Here is a 22,478-nt window from a genome sequence, read left to right on the forward strand (position 1 = left end):
GAACTGTGACATCATCACGTCACTCAAAATTCTTAAAAGCTCCCTTGGTGACATTTAATTGTCAGCATACTGACAGACTGTTCTAGATACCCGAAAGGTGGGAAGACATTTTGCAACTACTTAATCCATCTGGAAAGACAGACGTTCCTCTACAACCCTTTCGAAGTGCTTCAGCGTATTTTAAAAAATGGCTCTACTTTCTTCAAATATCTCCTCAACTCCACAACGTGCAGAACAGAAGAACACGGGAAAGCCACAGACATCATTTAAGGTGAACGTGCTTTGCAGCAATTTTTCTTGCTACCTTGTGAAGGATTGGATTGGGGAGGGCTGCTTCGGCAAAGTTGCAAAATGTTTTGACTTTGCAACTCGCAAGACCGTTGCAGTTAAAATCAACAAAACTGGCAAGCAAAACAACATCGCATATGAAGTTGCAATTCTTCAAGTGGTCCAGACTGTCAACCCAGACCGCAAAAACATTGTGAAATTCATGGAGAGCTTCAGAGATCAGGATCTCTACTGTCTGGTGTTTGAAATGCTTGACAAAAGTGTCTGGGATCTAATGAAGGAGAGACGGTGGGCACCCCTAAGTCTGAATGAGATAAGACCAATAACACACCAGCTACTTGTGGCCTTTGATGCCCTGAAAGGTCTCGGAATTATTCACACTGACCTAAAACTGGATAACATCATGCTAGTCAACCACAGCAAACAGCCATTAAAAATCAAACTTATTGATTTTGGTGTGGCACGTCCAGAGGGCACAGTGTTGCCTGGAACAGTTATGCAGCTTCTCCCATTCAGAGCTCCAGAAGTGATTTTAGGGCTCCCTATATCCACAGCGGTTGATATGTGGAGCGTGGGCTGCGTTCTGGTAAACCTGTACTTTGGAGTCAGCCTCTTTCCCCTGACCTGTGAATACAATTGGATGAAAGTAATGCTCCAGCTGCTGGGGCAGCCAGATACTAGTCTACTGGTTACAGGTGGTTACACATGGAAGTTTTTCACCTGGGAGAGAACCTCGGTTGATCAAGGTTTCAGATTTAACTTGCCGGAGGAATATCAAGCCTACACTGGTAACACACCACAAGTTCCAAAGGAGTTCTTCCGCTTAGTGAAGTCTTTGGACATTGCAGTATTAACAGGCCTGAGTGAACCCAGTGCTCCTGAAAAGGAAGATAGAAAAGCATTTCTACATCTCTTAAAATGCATCCTGAACGTGAACATTTACAAGAGAATCCCACCAGGTGAAGCCCTGAAACACAGCTTCATTACAATGGCTCACTTCTTAGGTAAAGGGGAAACCAGTTCATATTTGAATGTTGCCGTTCAGCTGATGAATGTTTCAGAATAAATGACATCAATCAAAAGGTACAAGAAGACAAGAAGAGTCACCCCCACGGTATACGATTATGATCATTGTAACATTTATACCATGGACACAAGCTAACAGAAGAAGAAGACACAGAAGAAGCTGCACACTGCAGCAACAAACACTGTTTATTTGTCCACTGCCTCCAATAAGAGTGCTAACAGAGATTCAGGGGGAAGTGACCCAGTTAGTGGAGCAGCAGATGCGACCACAACTAATAAGGTAAAGATACGGGGACAAGACCCATTGGAGCTCAAGCACGTAGTAAGAGAGTGTGCCAGGTCTTCTGCAGAGTGATGAAGAGACTGGATAGCATCTGTAGATGTAAAGTGTAGGATGTGAAATATGAGGATTCACTGCTTTGCTGTTATCAAGATTTTGGACTTTAGGACTGGGTGCATACTGATGTATAGAACGGGACATTAAAAAATATTTAAACGTTTGCTGTAAACAGCAGTATTGTTGGAATAATTTGTAACTTGACGTGTGAAATACACAACATTCAAAGTACTACTGCAGCGAGGTTTAATTGTTTTCTCTGTTGGAAAATACTATAAAACGTCATGTTGGAGTTTTTATGACTATTAAAAGATATTTAGGTTTTTAGCGTACTAACATAAAAGAGAAACACTGAAATTTACTTTAAAAAAAAAGCTCGGCAACAATTTCAACACAGAAATTCTTAATTTCACAGGGACAATCCTAAGTAAACTAGTAGTTTTCATGCAAATGCTCAAGTAAACTTTGTTGGCACTAAACCTTTACACGCTTTACTCATTGTGTATTTGCATTAATAATTTTGTTTACTTATTTTAAAGTTTTATTTAAATGATGTTTACTTACAATTTGCAATATTTATAAAATGTTCTAATATAAAATATTACTTCAAAATTTAAAGTAGCACCTTAATTAAATCCCTGTCTGGTGCATCAGGTAACACACTGTTAAGCCCCTGACGATTTGAGCATTATGAAGGCCATTGTTATCATTACATAATCACCTACTACCCACAGGCCAGTAGCTGTATATCATCCATCCGTAATTACAGCTAGAGGCTCTAACAAATTGGACAGATTGTAGCAGTAGCAGTTGCTAACGTAACTTAAAGACCAACAAAGTTCACGCAGAGAGACAGTAAGGGTTGGTGGGAACTGGTAATGTGCCCCTGCATAGCATGATCCTACCAACCAATATCTGTGCAGCCAAAACCCCTTTTAGAAAAATTTAGGCTTAGGAGTGAGTAAATGTATTTTCCAAAAACATGTGGCCTCTGTGGCCAATTCCTTTATGTTTCGTTCAATTCCAATATGTACATAAACCTCAATACTTCTTGGATAAAGTTTACAAACACAAATACAAATTCATTTATTTGTTACCTTAAATTGAAATGTCTTTCACAAAACCTTGTAAAAAACTCACATATCCCTTGTTTACTCATGCTTTGTTTTTTTTGGGGGGGGAAAGTCTGGACTTTGGGAGACATCTTAAGGACATCAAGCTCAAGGAAAAAGATCAACAGCTTTTGGCTTGTCCCTTTACGGGTCGCACAGTGGAACATGCTCTGCACGTGGATTTGACATGTGTTTTTATGCTGGATGCCTTGCTGCCGCAACGCTCTCATTTTTGGGACCGGCACCAAGGTTGCCCTTGGTGGCTGGGTGGGGCCACACCTGGTGGGGTAGGATTAGAACCTGCTGCCTTCTGCATCCCAACCCAATGCTCTACCACAGAGACACCTTCTGAAAAACTTCAAATGAGTATTTCAGCTTTGGTGGATAGCTTAGGTTCATAGCATATACAAAGCCTATGAGCAGAAGTCGGGCCTTTGACACACACCTACAGTCATCACAAACTTCACTTCCCTCAATGATGATGGACACATCAGCAGGGGTGAGGCCTTTAGTTGCAGCACTTCCATGGAGGACACGTTTTATAGCTACTGAAGATCCTCCTTGAAAATGACAATGTTCCATTTCGGAGAGGTGTTGATTCAGCTATATGCTCCTGTAGCTGGATGTAGATTGTGCTGCTGTGAACTGAATTGTGTTTTACCATACAATAAATGACATTCTCTAAAATTATCATCAGCATTAGCATTAGCAAGGAACTAAGGAGGTAGCAGAGCTTAAGATGTTGAGGTTCTCTTTGGGAGAGAAGAGGATGGACAGGATCAGGAATGAAGGACATCAGAGGGACAGCTCATGTTAGATGTGTTGGAGATAAAGTCGGAGAGGCCAGATTGAGGTGGTTTGGACATGTTCAGAGAAGAAATTGCGATTATATCGGTAGAAGGATGCTGAGCTTAAAGCTGCCAGGCAGGAGGTCTATAGTGTTGGTACAGTGCTTGAAAGCAGCGTGAAGACTGATCAGAGTTGTGTGATAGTGTGATCGCTTTCCTTACCAAATTAGAATTTATCTGCTCCTATGAGGTTGTGCAGGCAATTACTAATGAGCGATTAGTAGAGTTATTATTTGTATATACGTTTTACATGGACAAATGATGATACAAAATTAAATATAAACTAAAAAAGTACCACATTAAATTCAAAGCAACATTTTGAAGTTAAATTGGCAACATAATAATTTCTTTTAAAATCTGCGGTGTGTACATCTGTTCTTTTAAGTCAGTGTAAATACAGCGTCTGCTTTAGTGGGTACATATGTGTGTTAACAACAGTGCTGCAGAAGACAGAAATCTGGATTAATTCCCCTATGTGATCTAATGCTCACATGATAATTATCCCATCTAATTACTACCAGCAGGGAGATCCACCGTATCAAAGGAAGCACCTCCTTGTTTTCTCCCTAAGCTGTATCAACCAATGAAAGGACTGCATTACAAACTGGAATCAGGAAAAGGGTGCAGATGTGGAGGCCCAATCCAGTGAAGAAGAGAAATTGGATTCAGAGATGGTCAACATCACATGTTGGATGGTGGGGTTGGTGACCGCTATTGACCTATTGCTGTAGAGAGTTTTCCATGTGACATCATCATGTGACATTCTACTGTTTGCACTGTGTATCATGCATGATGATGTTAATGTTTGTATTCTTTCTCTATTGGTGCTAGTTATTGCTGGATATCTGTCACCCATGCTGGGTTGTAATACTAGTGTGCACTGAGGCTCTTGTAGGCTTTTAATTCCTGACTTGTACGTGGATGAGTTTACCACGACACAATGACACAAGTCACAGTAGGCAAAATCTGGTACATCTGTCGGGTCACATTTCAAAATGGGGGCGGCATAAAGATATGGTTCATCTATCCTAATTGTGACCGTTTGTCCACATACCTCTGCTGCTTTCACCATCCAGATAAGCAACATCAGTAGAGAGGGTATGAGGGCAGGTTGTTTGGCGCCATGATAAACGTTCTGTGCCACCCTCACTGCTAGGTTACAGTTTTCACACCACAGGAAATAAAGTTGAAAACATGAACTCCAATTTTGCTGTTGTTCCACAGGCCTAGTACCATTTGGGACAATTAGGTGAAATCTCTCTCAGTCTCAAAACACACACACCCCCTCATACGGAAGAATTTTCACTCATGCACTGGGGACTCCTGAAATTCTCCTTACGTTTTCTGTGTGAGGTGCATGTGAGAATGCAAATCTCGCTGCCGACAGTATGCAGACTTTATCCTGTCAGCCAAAATCTGTGTTTTGTAGCGTGCTTCTCTGTCCCAATTTGCCAGGAGCCTTTTAAAGTGAGAGAATGGGCCTGTTAACGACATTTCTAGATGCACAGCTTCGATGTCCTGTAAACAAAACAAAACTGTCTCCCACAGCCTAACGTTATGATGTTGTGCCTCCTGTATGTGCTGACGCTGCACTGAAATAAAGTGCAGATTCTCCCATCAGGACACTGCTGACGTGCGAAAGGCAACTTCGGACAATGTCCAGGGCGGATTTCTCCTGACATTGTCCAGAGTTCATCAGTGAAACAGGCTTTTGTTTGAAGGTGTCACAATAAAAATTTGAACAGAGGAAACAGATTTGAGTTTGTGGTTTATGTTTATCATATCATTGAGTGATCACATTGGTTGATCTGTCTTGATCTCTATTTTTCTGTGAATCAAACGTGACCTTTCCATTATTTTCTTCACCTGTTTAGAAAGACACATACAGTTTTGTAGCATTCATCAGCTCCAGCAAAATTTTGGCAATGTACAAATATATTTTTCTCGTTCTACATACTAGTTGGAAACTTTGCACATGTTCTTATGATATTTCTGTCTAAGTATTTTGAATGGGACTCATATTACCTCATTCCATGTGTAACTACACACGGTAGCAAGCACAACCTGAATGCTGTGAACACTGAGGGTTGACAGACACATATTATCACCACAGGGGCCTGAACTTGAGGAAATTACATTCTTTTCTGCAAATAACAGGCGGGGAATTATGATTATGATATGACTCACGATGAAAGAGCATGAAACAGTTTGTGACTCTTTCATTCAGGAGAAATGGATAAGTGAAGAGTGTTGGTTCTTTAGTTTGAAAAAGGAATAAAACTAATCCACAGTATTTTGTTTTTGTGGGCTTAAACTTTAAACACAATACTAATAACAGACTGTGTTACTCTATGTCACAAAAAATACATCAAGCAGCTGTTACTAGTATTTATTGGCTGCAAAAACCAATTAATGCTTTACTTTATTTGTGTTTCAGAGCTCCTTGGATCTGCAAAAAAAGTGAATGTCAACTTCCAGGATACAGATGGGTGAGTTACTCTTTTACTCTTCACTCGTACTTCACTGTGTACATCTCATGTAATTCTGTCCATGTTTGCATCCCGTCTGTGGTTGGTACATTTTAACACTCTCACCTTCTCCATCTACCCTTGTCACATTACAACCACAAAGGTAAATGTATATTATTGGGATTTTATGTGATGGACCAACACAACAGTGGAAGATAATTGTGAAGTGAAAGGAAAATTATAAATGGTTTCCAAATTTTATTTACAAATAAATAAAATGTGCATTTGTATTCAGCCCCCTTTACTCTGATACCACTCACTAAAATCCAGTGGAACCAATGGGCTTCAGAAGTCACCTAATTAGTAAAGAGAGTCCACCTGTGTGTCATTTAATCTGTGTTCTGTGAAGCCCTCAGAGGTTTGTTAGAGAACATTAGTGAACAAACAGCATCGTCAGCATCAGTGACAGGGAAGCTGGTCAGAGTTGATGGGGAGATGGATGGAGCCAAATACAGGGCAAACTTAGAAGAAAACCTGCTAGAGTCTGCAAAAGACTTGAGACTGGGGCAGAGGTTCACTTTCCAGCAGGACCACAACCCTAAACATACAGCCAGAGCTACAATAGAATGGTTTAGATCAAAGCATATTCATGTGTTAGAATGACCCAGTTAAAGTCCAGACCTAAAGCCAATTGAGAATTTGTGGCAAGACTTGAAAATTGCCGTTCACAGATGCTCTCCATCCAATCTGACTTAGGTTGAGCTATTTTGCAAAGAAGAATGGGCAGAATTTGTGTTGGTTTATCAATTAAAATCCCAATAAAATACATTTCCATTTTTGGTTGTAACGTGACAAAATGTGGAAAATGTTATGGGTATGAATACTTTTACAAGGCCCTGTATATATATTTATATTTCTGTTTGTGCTTCATCTACCTTTGAAGAACTTTACAAATTGGACAGATTGGATTTCTAGCGTATCTAAGTTTATCAAAACTTCAGACAGAACTCTCTTCCACGAACATCAAAACAGTAGATGCTAGGCAACGACTGCAATTGCAAAAAAAAATAATTCTAGGAAACATAATCACTCCATTAAATATGTTCCACCTATTAAGGCTCTACATTTAGAGTTATGTGCAGAACTTTGCATCCCCTAACTTTGAAATGGCAAAAAGAGTAATGTTTTTTAAGGCACACACATTTAGCACAAATGTTCCTTTGTCATCAAAAGAAATGAAAATGATCAAAGAGTGTGTCAAAAGAAAGTAGTAGTAAAATAATAGAAATTATGTAATTGCAAAAGATGATACTGTTACATTATTTGCAAGAATTTTGTGCCCATTTTTGGTAAATTTTCCTCTATTTGCCACTATTTTTTGTATATGTTTGTTAGCTACTTGTCTATTTATAGTATTGTTTTAATAGCTTGTGCTCATGCTCATCTATTTCCGGTGATCTAGTTATATGTTCTCTTCTCTTTGGGATTGTTTTTTTCTCGCTTTCTGCTCATTTTGTGATTTTATTATACAGCTCTGTGACTTTCAAACAGTAAATCTGAACAGTCACTTCATGTACAGACTTATACAAAGGAACCCAGACCTGTCTGATCGCTGGGTCTGTCCCCAGTAGGTCTTTTCTGTCTATCCATCTATGGTGGTTTAGGCAACAAAAGTGTTTTGAACCACGGAACCAAGTTTATCAACTTAGTCTAAAACGGTGTGCTTTAGTACTTTGGCATATAAAACTGTTACCTGGGGACATTTCATAGATTTGTTCAGTATTTGTGACTTGTTATATACAGTATATAATTCTGTTAATGAAAAAGACAATCCATGTTTCTTAAATAACATATGCAGTCTTATTTTTGGAAGATAGTGTTGACTAAGGATGAACTGTATCTTTTGGAGGAATGCTTGCCATTGCTCCAGGGGAGATGGACAATCTCTACCAAGAACCAGTGAAGCTTTTCTAGATGCACATGGTGGCCCTCACTTTTTCCACCCAGTTTCAGTCTACCAGTGATTCGGGACTGGCTGCACATTGCTGCCGGAAACAACAAAAGAAGGAAATGCTAATTCCTACAACCATGAGACATGTCAGCTTCAGCCCTTGAGAGAATCATTTAAACGGAGCTAAAAGACTTCAAAATGTGCTGACTAAAGGGTTTATGTCATGATAAAGATCCTCACAGAGCAGCTTTGCCGGTCTAAGTGAAAGTGAACAGTGCAGTCTAATTAGCGTGTTTACTGTTATTGCCTCTTTGCCCCGTAATTCCTCCCACAGTATTAAGTGCTTCATGTAGGCTGCTGCTGACAAGATGTGTGTGTGTGTGTGTGTTTGTCTGCTGCACAAACTTTTAAGAATATTGTTTATGGTAGAAATGCATGGACTATGTTTAATGTTAGGCTATAATAAGCTTGCATTGCTAATGAGCCTGCACAGGTGTATTCATTTCACATGAATTCAGTCTTCCCTGTAATTACTTGGAGACTTGTAAAGCACTCAAGAAGAGCAAAAAAGAGAGTGGTGATGAAGATGGGATACAAGCTTAAGTCAAACATGACATTCAGTACTAGTGTATGTCAGAGGGTCTTGAGATGTCACGTCAAAGCACTTAGAGTGTGCGTTATACGCCGTGGTGGGGAGATCCCAATTAAGAGCTTCTCTGCAATTACAAATGCACTGTGCTGTGTGTGAGAGGTTTACTAGTGCAGTTTTGTGCCAGTTCACACTCCACAAGAGCGAGCTCCATGTTCAGTTCACACAGATTACATTAACTAGTTCACACTCACGGGTTATAATTAAAAATTTGGAACTCCCAAAAATGAACTAGTTCACATTTATTTCTCTGACAACACTTCTTGTGAGATACTTTCGTGGGTGGGATATATTGTGGACGTGGGGGAGCGTTAAAGGGGGGGTAAAGTGGACTGTTCAGAAGCTCGTACCGCATCCAAAATGCTACTGATCTATGCTCACTATGGTCCCTGAATGGCTTGCAGACACATTGAGTGAGCCACATTAGAGAGGAGGTTGAGGGATAGTGTACGGACACACACTAACTGCATGTGTGTCAGACAAATAGCTGCTCCTCTAATACATCAAATGTACATGTATGTTACATTTTATTTCCACATTCTCAACATCATAATTTAAGGCAGTTACAGTTTCCACTTTTCTTGGCCATTCAGTGAAATACAACAAACAAGAGCTCATTCTATGTTACTGCTGTCCAGGGTTCAGTGTGTGTGTGTGTGTGTGTGTGTGTGTGTGTGTGTGTGTGTGTGTGTGTGTGTGTGCATGGACGTCCGTAGTCACAGTATGGATCCATGTGAGGGCAAACAGAAAGTTAAAATTTCCCCCCCCCCCACAAAAAAAAGGTGCTCACATATATCGATGTAATTTTTACATTTGATTAATTGTATTTATTTACTGTGTGTGCGTGTGTGTGTTTGTGCATGTGAGCATTCATTCGTATATGTGTGCTTGCATCCCTGTGTTTTTATGTGTGTGATAAATGTGTGTGTCTGAAAGGGTCAGAAAAAATCTGGAGACACAGTTTATGTATAGGCAGAACTACACTGATTAGCAAATAAATAGATACAAGAGTATGTCAGATCTCAATTAGCAGCTTGCACATGTGCAAAATACATTCACAGGCAGATGCACACAAACACACACAGGTTTGTGGTTTGTCATTGAGTGGGCTCATCTCAACTGCACAGAAGCAGATATGGAAGAAGGGTGATTGCTTTGTTTCTTCTTTTCTTCCCCCCTGTCCATTCTCTGATTGCTGCAGCAGTGTCTTATTACTGAAAATAGGTCAAAGTGTGTGTGTGCTGTGTGTGTGCTGTGTGTGTTTGAGACAAGAGGACCAGTGTGAAGATTGTATGAGAGGTGCAGCAACAAAACAGCATGAAATGATTATCTGTGTAACAAAAATAGGGACTGGATTGATCAAACTCCTTGTGCCTTGTAATCAGCACATAAGTGGAAAACATTTTTAAAAATGACCCATGATAAATAAAACAAGAAAAATCAGGGAGAATCAAGGGGAACCTATAGGTTACGGACAAAAGAATATTCATAAATTGAAGTGACAAAGGTGTATTTCGCAATCCCCCAAAAGATCCCAATTTACAACTGTGTAGGAATAAAGTCTGTGCGCTGAAATCCATCCATCCACAAACTGCCACACAACTTTAACAAGTGACTGTATTCAAATAAATGTCACAATACAGTAAGTAAGAGGATGGAGCTGTGGAAGGAAACAGTGAGATTGTCAAAGGCTAAAAAGGTGATAGAGGGAGGAGGGGAACGATACAGGGATGGACAGAGACAGAGATTTGTGGAGAGGAAGAGAAGAATGGAGGTATAAATATTGTATAGTAGATTTTACTACTTGGCAAATCAAGGGTATCCATTCCCCTGCCCCTCCCCCGTGTTTTCACCCTACTGACACACACACACACACACACACACACTCACACACAGAGCTGTTTTATTCAGCCTAGTACAGCACATCTTAATGTTAACCCCATTTGACCCGGTAGAGCAAAGTGAGGGGAAGAATATACAGAAGCAGTGAGAACGCACCTCAGTGTTTGTTGTGATAAGAAGGACCGTAACAGCATGCTGCTACACAAGCCCTGCTTGCAGGGTTCAAAGGTTCAAAGTCACACATTAGAACAATAAAGTATGTTTGACTATTTCTAAATTAATCATATTGTCTACAATCACCATACATACGCTAAAGTCAACATTGAATCTTCTCTACTCAAGTTTGCTTAGTTGTCAACCTGCAGCCTGGATTTGCTCATTCATCGATGCCATTGATCCTTGCCGTTGTCCAAACGCTATTAAAGGCACATCACCTAGAAACACCATTTTTTGGACAACAACAAAGGTCTATGGCATCGATGAACAGGTGGATCCAGGCTGCAGGCTGAAAACTAGCTAAAAGATTCAGCTTTGACTTCAAGATGTGGACGGTGATTGTCAACAATACGATTGAATTAGGAAACGACCACATTATGCCTTAAAGTAGAATTTTTTTCTGGTCTTAAAAGTCAGACTGTATTCAAATTAAACGTGTATTGTATGAGCCTAGACAATGCAGTATGTGAAAGCCTGCAGCAATAAGGTGTATGACCAGCTCTAGGTGGGACAACTGTAATTTGATGTGCAAATAGGCAGAATTACATTATGTATCAGTGCACACGTCTGCAGCCAATTATGTCACTATGGTTCGTGTAATATGTGCAGGCACCACAGTAGTGAAGGTGTTAGCACTGCTGCCTTACTGATGGAAAGTCCCCAGTTTGAATCCCAGCTGGCTGTCATCTTTCTGTCTGGGGTTTGCGTGTTCTCCCTGTGGTCGCATTGGTTTCCTCTGAGTACTCTGGTTTCCTCCACAGTCCAAAGACATGCACGTTAGGTTAATTGGTGACTCGAAATTGCTCATAGGTGTGAGCGTGAGTGTGAATGGCTGTCTGCCTGTTTATGTCTGTCTGTGTTGGCCTTGAGATGGACTAGCAACCTGTCCAGGATCTACCCTGCCTCTCGCCCAATGACAGCTGGGATAGGCTCCAGCCGCCTGCAACTCTGAATAAGATAACAGGTTCAGATGATGGATGGATATAATATGTGCTGCATATTACACCCATGGATCTTTGTCAAGAAATCTTGGTGAATCTTCAAAACAGCACTTTTATGCTGCTTCCCTTTTCCTGTAGAATAGCATCAATAAACTAGTGGAGAACAAAGTCTTTATTTTATTTCACTCTCATTGCAATTGTTGTTCTTTCAAATGCCAACTCAGTTGTTAGCAATAGTTGTTAGCAAACAGGATGAGGGGAAATATATCATGGACTGTGCAATGTGGAGCCTCTGCCTCTAATGTATGATTAATTAAGGCCACATCAGCAGCTTCAGCATCACTGGGTTTCTCAAGCGTTGTTGATTAATGATCAGAACACAATTAGCTCAACAGGTGGTGACAGGTCAATCTCTCTTGACAAGCTGTTCAATATTATTTCTGTGGGTAAAAGTAGTTAAACAATAAAGGGGTGGGGGACTCACAAAGAAAGCACAATCTCAATGTGGTGTGTAAGTTAGTGTGTAAGTGACAAAATGTACAACAATAAAAAAAACAGGAGTGGAGGAGAAGCAATTATTTGTTTTATTAGTAGCTATTATTCCAGAAATGAAAAGAAGGGAGAAAATGAATAGATGGGAAAGGAGGAGGATAGTTCGAGGTGTTCTGTAGTAAACACACACACACACACACACACACACACACACACACACACACACACACACACACACACACACACACACACACACAGTGTCAGTCAGTGGTAATGGCAACGCTTAGCATGACTCCCGTATTCAGCGCTTCATTTTTCCATAAATTTCCAATATACAGTACCTGGCTTTCTCACATAACAACTCACACATAGATATTCAGTAGTTTGCCATTTCACACATGCCACTGGTCTCCATGGTTACAGCACATTCAGTTTCCGCCAGTTTTTGTCAGCGTTCATGCTGCGAAGCAACGCTGCAGACATAGAGCAAAACTAATTGAAGAGTTTAACCAGAAAACACTTAATCACAAACTCACACACACACACACACACACACACACACGTACTGTACAGCTGCTTAATCTACGATGCTTATTCAATGAGATGTAGCTAAAAGCAGTATTCATTCTCAAACTCAAAAACTCAAACTGTATTTGTCAATGATAACAGAATCATTTCATGTATAATACTTTAGACACATGTACACATGCATATATTTGTGTACACGTGCAGTATTATCTGTCCTTTTGTTTTTATGGTTTTTTTCATTGAATTTAGTTACTTCTAACTACTTATTTGACAGGAACAATGATAGGATAACAAGTAGAAGCTGTAAAGATCCATATCTGAAGAGGAATTACACAATGGGAAAAGAGAAAAGCTCCATATGGTTAATGTACCAATGCATGTATAAAATATGCTGACAGCGTAGCTTGATGAAAGTAATTATTGGTGAAGAATGTTGTTATGAGATTAGCTTAGCTGAAGCTATTTTTTAAATTTGAAAATTACATTATTGCATATATGCAGTCTAACACTGTGCTGCAGTGCTGCGATGAATCCTCCCTTCATAAAGATTAGAATATTTATGTTTTTTGTAACAGAGGTGCTTAATCAACTATATAATCATTTTAGAGAATGTAAATTGTGATGTATCGAGTTAATGGAGACATTTTTAGTACGGAGTTTTATCTCTATAGGTCTAATCTGTTGGACAGGTTATTAGACATGTTTCTCCATATAATGCAATACAACTAAACAGGAGACTCTAAAGAAATAAAGATTAAATACTGTGTATCAGTAAAAGTACATGTAAACAGCACTAAACTATCTGCATTGTACAAAGGAACTTGTGTTCTTTCCCGAATTGACATTGACCTCGGTAATGAGGTTGAAGCACTGTGGGTCGTCATTGTGAGGCCACAGAGTAAAACCCCTCAAAGAGTTTGACAGCAGTCAGCAAATCTCTTAAGGAGAGGAAGAGTCACAGAGAGAAGGAGGGAGACACATGTCAGCGTTGATATGAGTCAATCATAATGTATATGTGAAGAAGACACAAAGAGGGATTCTGTGTGTGAGTGTGTGTGTGTGTATTAGTGTATGTTTGAGACAAGAGGACCAGTGTGTAGATTGTTTAAGAGGTGCAGCAACAAAACAGCATGAACTGATTATGTAATAAAGAAAGGGACTGGATTGTGTGTTTGTGTGTGTGTGTGTGTGTGTGTTCATTTATGGTTGCCTGTGTGTGTCCTCAGGTTAAGTAATGCTTTCCTCTTCTTATACATTTCTTCATGCTTATCCATCAAGGCTGGCATTTCAATCTCTTCTATTCAGCACACACCCTCTTTCTTCTCACACACATACACACACAAACATACAATATTTACACTGCATCATTTACATCATTTCAACTTTTTTTCATCACCCACCATCTCCCCCTCTGCTTTATTTTTTTAGTGCAGATAGGTTGTTTGGTCCTAATCCTTGGGTATTAAATATATTTGTCTTGCTAAGCTTTGCCATCATCACTGGCCTGCATTTGTCTGTGCGTGCGCGCGGGTGCACGTGTGTGTGTGCACGCGCATGTGTGTATATGTGTGTAAATGTTAGGTCGAAAAACACCCAACAAAACTGAAAATCTAGGGATTCACAAAGCATTAAAACAGAATATGAGGTTATGAGCGGGAAAAATAATTCAAGAATATAACCATGATTTGTGTGTATGTGTGTGTGTGTGTGTGTGTGTGTGTATTAAAGGTTTTCTCCGCTGCATCATGCGGCTCTCAATGGCAATGTTGAGCTCATCTCTCTGCTGCTGGAGTCACAGGCTGCTGTTGACATCAGAGACCAGAAAGGTGAAAGAACGATTCTCACACACCCACACACACAAAAAACATAAACAGGGAACAACAAGTACACATCCCAAAAATGGTCAATAGTCAGTAAATAATATGTCCGTGTGTAATGAATCTTGCTTGTATAATAACACTATGCAATGCATGCGTTCCTGTTTGTGCAGGTATGCGGCCACTGCACTATGCAGCCTGGCAGGGGAAGGCGGAACCTATGAAAATGCTGCTGAAATCTGGTTCGTCTGTCAATGGCCAATCTGATGAAGGAGAGATTCCTCTCCACCTGTCGGCCCAGCATGGCCACTATGACGTGGTGAGTCAAACTGTTTCTGACCTCAAGCTGGAGGTCTAGACAGGAACCTGACATCATTTCTGCCACCAAAACCCACTAGTCGAAATTATCATTATACATATTACATTATATGCATTGATCATTTTCATGATATGACCCAGAGAATAACTCCATATAGCTAAATTATTTAGTTCTGAATCACAAGAAGGGGTCATCACAGAGACAGGAGCCAGCTCATTGTTTTGGTTCCCTCTGTTTTCTGCCACAGCTCTAAAACCTTTTCTAAAAACCTCCGTTACCAAAACTGCCCAGAAACAAAGGCCATACACAAGAAGTAAGTGTTAAAGAAAAAGATAATTGGTGGAGATACAAACAGAGTGAAAGGGAGTTGATGTATTTGTCAGGTGAACAGAAACAGGATTTTGTGGTCTTACAGTAACCTCCCGCCCCCACACACACCCACTGTACAAGTCAAACTTTGCTGTGAAAAAAGGCCTATTAGCAAAACCATTGACCTCTTTGAGTTGTTGAGCAAATCCAGGATTTGTGAGGCGATGTATAAGACTGGATTTTACCTAATTTTAGCATTTATAACATATGTTCAAACTATTATCAAAATAATAATAATAAACCTAGAAAAAGTCTTAATTGCAGGATCAGAGACACAACACAGCAGCTTTAGAAATTACATCTTAGAGGCTTTTCCAGCCCAAAAAAAGAGTAGAGAAAAACAATCTGGCAGAAACACTGCAGTGTTGCTGTAGGCCTGCCAAAGCAGCAACAATGAAATATAACAGACTCACCACACAGCCAAAAGGAGAGCGATGCTGAGCATTCACCAGCTCCAAAACTACACATCCACTGCTTCTTCTCGATTAAATAACCATGATTCATACAGGGTAGGAAGCTACAGCTGAAGCTCTAGTCCACAGCTGTTCCCAGTGTGGGTGAGTAAATAAATAAATCACAAAAACTGAAACAAAAAATGAAAAATAAATAATTTAAGCCAAGCACAGAAAGGGTTTGAGAGACATTTTCTTTAAAAAGCAAAAATGGTGGAGCAATGTTTTTATTTCAGATAATTTCAGGTAATCTGGTCTGAAATAAAAACAATCTGGAGCAAGCTCCTCATATTTAATGATAGCTAATGATATTTGTTGGCGGAGATGATGACGACTCTGGGAGATCTATCAGCTATAGCGTCCAGGTAACTAAGTTAAGGTTTGGTCCATAGATTGGATAAAAGTACTGTTTCTGGATGATTTTAATCTTGTAAAAGTGTAATGGTTACACACACAAGATGTTCTAAATGGGCATAAAGCTCAATGTGCCAGGTAAAACTGGATTTTATCACTTTTGTGAATGAACCAACTTTTACAAAGTTGGGAAATACTCATGGATGTGCCATTGATAGTTATACTTTACAGCAATAGAGCTGGTGGCACTAAGTACTAGTTAGCAGACATCCTAAAGTCACTGCATACACTTTTCCTCTTTTGTTTTTTAATAGGACACTATCCTCCAAATTTTAGAGCGAGATTTTCAGTATGCTGGTAACTGTCAACTTAATTAGATATAAATATCCTTTAGGTGTGAATTGTTGTTTATCTCTGCTTTATGTGTTAGTCTAGTGATAGACTGTCAAACTTTCCACAGAGGAGCCTGTTTTGATAATGGTTGGATGCAATTTTCGGATGCAGCTATTTCTTCTCATGTCTATGTGTATTTCTTGTGTCCAGTCTGAGATGCTGCTGCAGCACCAGTCCAACCCCTGTATTGTGGATAATGCAGGGAAAACACCTCTGGACCTGGCGTGTGAGTTTGGCAGAGTTGGGGTAAGAAGCTGTGCTTTTAGTTCTAATTTTAAAAATAAAGCCGTTTTACATGTTAGATGTGTTACTTACAGTATGGTGTGTACATAAATGTGTTTGTGTGCAGGTGGTCCAGTTGTTGCTGTCCAGTAACATGTGTGCTGCTTTGTTGGAGCCCAAAAAAGGAGACACCACTGACCCAAATGGGACGTCTCCTCTCCACCTGGCTGCCAAAAACGGCCACATAGACATCATCAGGTACACACACACACACGTTTCCACATCCAGTTCCATTCACAAAGAGTTTTATCTTTTACACATACACACACCCCACATCTAATGAATCCCTGGGTTTTATTGCCCCTTCTATGTTTGCAGATAAAACAGACTGACAAAACTTTTAGGTAACAATGGGACACATGTGTTCCTATACAGTGAGAGTTGACACATCCGTCACTTGCTTTTAAACACAGTACAATTTGGAGACAGCTGATGTGACTAGATAAACTGGAAACCTGCATGGCTCTTCACTCTGTTACACCAAATGTCAAGCCATAATAATTCCATCTCAGTGGTGTGCGTCTAATTTTATTTTATGTTTTTACAAAGTGCCATTATGGCAAAGATGTTACCGGCAGTCATAGTTCAGATTAGAGAATCCAAGTATAATGGTGTACCATTAGAAATAAACACACACAACACAAGTTCCCTTTACCTCTTATTGTGCTAAACCTCTTTTAACGTAACTCACGGCTGCACAGTATGTGTGCGTGGGTTAAAAAAGTTTGCCTGCCTGGCAGACACACACAGACAGCATAGAAGGAGGAAAGAAACAATGAGAGATCAGAGAGCACTGCAACTAAGGAAAGATAAGACAGAGAAGGGTTCAAAACTAAAAAGAGAGAAAGAGATTAAAACTATGAGAGATTGAGGGAGAATGAGGACCTGTCATAGTCGATAGGGATACTGATAAATGATGCTCTTTAGGTTCGGCCAGCAGTCTGTGAAAGACGCACAGTCCCCCTCACACTAAGTTAGAGGAAAAGTAAATCTATGTTTTGCAGCACTATTTTTGATTAATTACAGTGTATCAATCTTTTGTTCTTTTCTTTGAAGCTGTCAATGAAAAGATGCATTAAGTATGATTCTGAGTTTGAGTCTAAATTTATTGTGAACAAACCCCATAGAAAGACTAAACGCACTTTAGGCATGTGTAGCCAAAGCCTCACGTAATGTACCGTGTTACTTTAGAGTCTCTGTGAGGCTGTGCTTGGTCTGTATATTATGTTAAATGCTAATACATGAATAAATTAAGCTTTTGGTGGAGTTTGTTCAGGGTTCTAAGCAGCATTCATCAGCATAAATGTGCTAAAACAACAGTTACTATCATTATCTGCATAAACTTGTTGTGAAATGTTTGGTTTTGACTCAAACAATTCCACCTCTTTATAAGCATGTGTGCGTTCATTAGATGAGCTCATTCGAAGAAGCTCAAGCTCAATGTGAAGATGTAGTGTGTATCTTCAGCAGAAAGATAATCCGAATCTTAGAAAATCCGAATATAGCTACTTAAGAGGAAATGGTTGGACATAGATTTAGAGGCTAAAAAACATCTTGCTGAAGCAAATCAGTCCATGACCTCTATTGAAGGCTTCAGGAGAATGTGAAGTCAAAAGATTTAACTCCAGTGGAGGGTGTGAGATTTTTTTGGGCGATTACTGGAAGTTGAGGCAGGCTACAGTCAAACCCTTAAAAAATGTGAAAAACAAGAACTGGAGCAGAATTATTGACCCGCATGAGCATCTCGGGAGAGTAGGAGACAAGATAATCAATTTATCTTTTTGAGCAATATATCAAAGTGAAGGATGCAGTAAGAAAAAGCCCTGTAGGTGATGGCGACATGATGCAGGTGTATCATGCTGTGGCAAGTTTATTTGTGTGCTTGGAGTAACTGGATTATATGTACAGAACTGAACAAAAACATGAACATTGGACCAGTGGGTTTGGACTTTCAGGTGTGAACAGGCCCTAAAATATAGTATGTATTCTGTACAGTGTGTACATCCAGAGGTTTATAAAGAGTTCATATCTTGGCTTTAGGTCTGACTACACTTTGATACTGGGCTCGCAATTCTGACGTATGTCCAAATTAAATTTGTCACAGGTGGACTTTTATTGAGCAAAGCAAATATGTCTCAACTGAGCTCATTATAAAGTTAAGCAGCATCTTAATAATATTCCAGCAAATGAAAAGTTAGATTCTTTATTTTTAACACTGTAGCAATGCCACAAAATAAATTAAAAAATACAATAAAAACACAACTGGGATGATTTTGTGCACTTTTTGTCTGTAACAAATTAAGAAATTCACTTCACTTTTCAGATCTAGACACGATCTGCAATTATAATGTTAATTTGAGTTTCATTTACTTTTCAATACTCACTAAGTTACCAAACGTGTAATTCATTAATAAATGTACTAAACATTGACAACAACAGTACAATGTTGTTGTTTTTTTGCTACTATTTTAAAAAAAAAAACCTTTCAATAGGAGCCAAAAGGCTGGCAGCCAAATTTTTTTCCCTCTCCATTTTTTTCCCCTGACCATCCCACCCTGTCCCCTCTTCTCATGTTTCAATTGCTGTCAATCCTGTCATGTCTTAATCATATTTGTCCCTTTCTTCCCCTCTTTCCGATCAGACTGTTGATACAGGCAGGTATCGACATCAACAGACAGACTAAAGCAGGTACTGCCCTGCATGAAGCTGCACTCTGTGGCAAGACTGAGGCAGTGAGACTCCTGCTGGACGTAAGTGGAGCTTTACTGAAAACCTTCAGCAATGTCAACTGGGCCTTAAACAACCATATCAATGGAATGTAGACTTATCAGTCCTTTATAACTGTACATCTTATAACATTTATATTATTATTAGTTAAAGTGTAAGGTGCATAATTGAATATAAATTGAATCAAATGTTAAGACAAATGTACCACAGCTCCTCATAGTAAGAAACAGTTGGAACACAAAACTGAATGTGAGACTTGATAAAGACAGAGAGGATATCTGAGCCTCAGTACTTTCATGAACTTAATCCCAAACACAGTGGGTAGGAGGATCTGAATAGTAATACTTCCAATAACAGAGTGGACAGTGACCACCCACGTGAAATAACAGCATGCACAATTATCACAACTATTTACGAAGCATTGCATTGAAAAAAAGAACAAGCAAGTGATTTCTTGGCAGTATTATCTGTGGAAACTGCAGCTTCAGTGACAGATCGGACAACATTAAGTCAGTCTGCGAAAAAAGTGTCTAAGAAGAAATCATTGATCACAAAACAGCACAAAACTTTCTGAAGAACGTGAATCTTGGAAGTGCATTCTTTGTTCAAATGAAACCAAAATAAATTAAATAGGCTAAATTCGTCTTCTGTAAGATGTAATATAAGTCACTGAAAGTCTAAAATGCTTTAAAATAATAAATATATGATAGCTGCAATAACATTCACGAAAAAACTATTTTTTTTTTTAGAGAAAAAGTTCATTCTGCGACATCGTTTTCACTGACGGTGACATTCTCACCATTCTGAAAAATGTTTTTATATTGGGTTTATTAGGAAACATTACACGTAGGCCTATTATTATTATTTTTAAAGGCTGGGGAAAATCCCTACACCCTCATGTGATACAACTGCGGGAGAATTCTGAGAAATAGTGCTAAACTGCAATGAAAGAAAGACAGCAGATGATGCAAATGACCCAGTTGTACCGAGGGGGTTTATGAACACAAAGAAAGGCAATATGTTTAAACGAGTGCTGCAGCATTAGAAACGAACCTTTTCCTTTAGATCTGCAGCAGTGAAAGGTTACGATTCTTTGCCCTGAAGTGTCTTCGGACTGAATTTGCCTTTGTTCATTCGGTCTACATTTAATCCCACAGATTTAAATGTGATATTGCTCTTCAGCTTTTGACCGTCTCAGCTGAAAAATAAGAGGTGGTTGTAATTAGCGAAGCAGCTAAAGGGAATGAGAGAACATGGATTAGTGTCTGTTCACTTGGTGGCACATTGCTCAAGGTATTTAATTAGCATGGAGGGTCTCTAATTAATTACTTTAAAGTGACTTAATGTTTTTTGTAATGTTCATATTTTGATTTATCATGCAAAAATAGTTATGAAAATGTATATAAACACACACAAAAAAAAGAAACTGGACATTTCACTCTATGTCTGCGTGAAATACATAAAACAATGAATTAAATAGAAAAGTCAACATATAACCTATATCTCCTCTCCTACAGAGTGGTATCAATGCCACAGTGAGGAACACCTACAGCCAGACTGCACTGGATATCGTGTACCAGTTCACAGCAACACAAGCCAGCAGGGAAATCAAACAGCTCCTGAGGGGTATGTTGGCTGGAGGGATGGATGGAAGGTGAAAGGAGAAAGAGGAAGTACAGAAGAAATAGAACTTTCTAGAAATGGTCAAGTGGACAATTATTAATGTAAAGGAAAGAATGATTGAGAAAGTGTCAGGGATGGTTCTTAGGGTGGACCCAAGTGCAACAAGAAGAGAGGGAGGTGTAAGGAGAAAACTTATTTACGACTATGGTTAAAAAAAAAAAAAAAAACAAGACACTGAAATAAAAATCAAATCAAACCTCAGACCAAGACACAGATTACAGAAACCAACATAAACAGCAGGCCAGAAGTCAAAACCCATGAGCCAGGTGAACCTGGAGACAGGGAGATGCACAGGTGACGGTGACCTGACAGGGAATCAGGGGGAGAGCTGGGTTTATAAATGGCAGGGCAACAGGTGAAAACAATCGTGACGTTTGACGACTGGTAAGCTGGAGAAATTAACGGGGGACAGGAAGTGGAGAAAAAGGGGGACAAAATAAAAGCGTGAGTCTGTGGCACAGGAAGGTAGAGCGGTTGTCCACCAATCTCACAGTTGGTTCAATCCCCGGTTCCTCCAGTCACATGTCGAAGTGTCCATGAGCAAGACACTGAACCCCAACTTAGTTGCTCCCGGCCACTCATACATCAGTGTATGAGTGTGTGAATGAGTGAATAAGAAGCAGTGTAATGGGCTTTAAGTGCCAATAGGTAGAAAAGTGCTAAGAACATTAATCATTTATTACCATTTATTCAGTTTCTTTTCAAAAGTTCCATGAGAAAATACAGTATCTGTACAGTAGCTATAGTCAACAGCTGCTTAGCTTCACTTAGTACAAACACTGGAAAGATCTAAGGTACCAAAACTGCCTACCGACAGCCTTACAGCTCACTAACTGGAACTATTTTATAGCACGTTATAGACATAATATGGATACCGTTAATTGTAGGTGCTGTTAAAAAAAAGAAAATATGTCTCTCTGTCTCTCAGATGCATCAGCAGCCCTACAGGTTCGGGCTCTGAAAGATTACTGCAATAACTACGACCTGACCAGCCTCAACATCAAAGCAGGAGATGTTATTACGGTAAAACACACAAAGAACATAGTGTCTCTTTTTGCCTTTTCTTTAATTGCTGCTTGGTTTTTTCGTGAAGTACTGCATTGCAAAACAAGCATTTTGGAAAATTTGCCTTTTTATTTCTTAGATTGTATAGACAACTGATGAAGTGATTAAAGATACAGTATTAAATTACTGTAAAACCAGGCACCTGTACCTGGTCAGCCCATAATATTCCATATAACAGTGTGCTCATTTACAAAAATTAGTCGCATAAATGCTGGTTGCTTCACTTACAATAGCATTGCCCTGATGACCATTCTGTTTGTGTTTTGAAAGATGTAGCTGCATTAACCTTAATGAATATGCAAGAATGCTTCCTCATTTT

At 39.4% G+C, this 22,478-nt stretch overlaps 1 protein-coding gene across 9 annotated transcripts in view; it reads left to right on the forward strand.

Annotated features, from left to right (window-relative positions):
* Nucleotides 1-22,478, forward strand: part of caskin1 (CASK interacting protein 1) — a 90,721-nt gene that overhangs the window by 44,935 nt on the left and 23,308 nt on the right. For 8 of the 9 annotated variants that reach the window (XM_067477490.1, XM_067477488.1, XM_067477489.1 and 5 more), the window contains exons 2-9: nt 6,049-6,100; nt 14,427-14,524; nt 14,689-14,834; nt 16,553-16,648; nt 16,752-16,882; nt 19,326-19,434; nt 20,929-21,037; nt 22,023-22,117. In XM_067477490.1, coding sequence (XP_067333591.1) covers nt 6,049-6,100; nt 14,427-14,524; nt 14,689-14,834; nt 16,553-16,648; nt 16,752-16,882; nt 19,326-19,434; nt 20,929-21,037; nt 22,023-22,117 — 836 coding nt within the window. Of the gene's footprint in view, nt 1-4,281; nt 4,307-6,048; nt 6,101-14,426; nt 14,525-14,688; nt 14,835-16,552; nt 16,649-16,751; nt 16,883-19,325; nt 19,435-20,928; nt 21,038-22,022; nt 22,118-22,478 lie in introns of those variants that run through there. The other variant, XM_067477492.1, reaches the window with a different exon arrangement.

This window comes from Channa argus, chromosome 15 (genome assembly GCF_033026475.1).
Source record: "Channa argus isolate prfri chromosome 15, Channa argus male v1.0, whole genome shotgun sequence".
Lineage (NCBI taxonomy): Eukaryota > Metazoa > Chordata > Actinopteri > Anabantiformes > Channidae > Channa > Channa argus.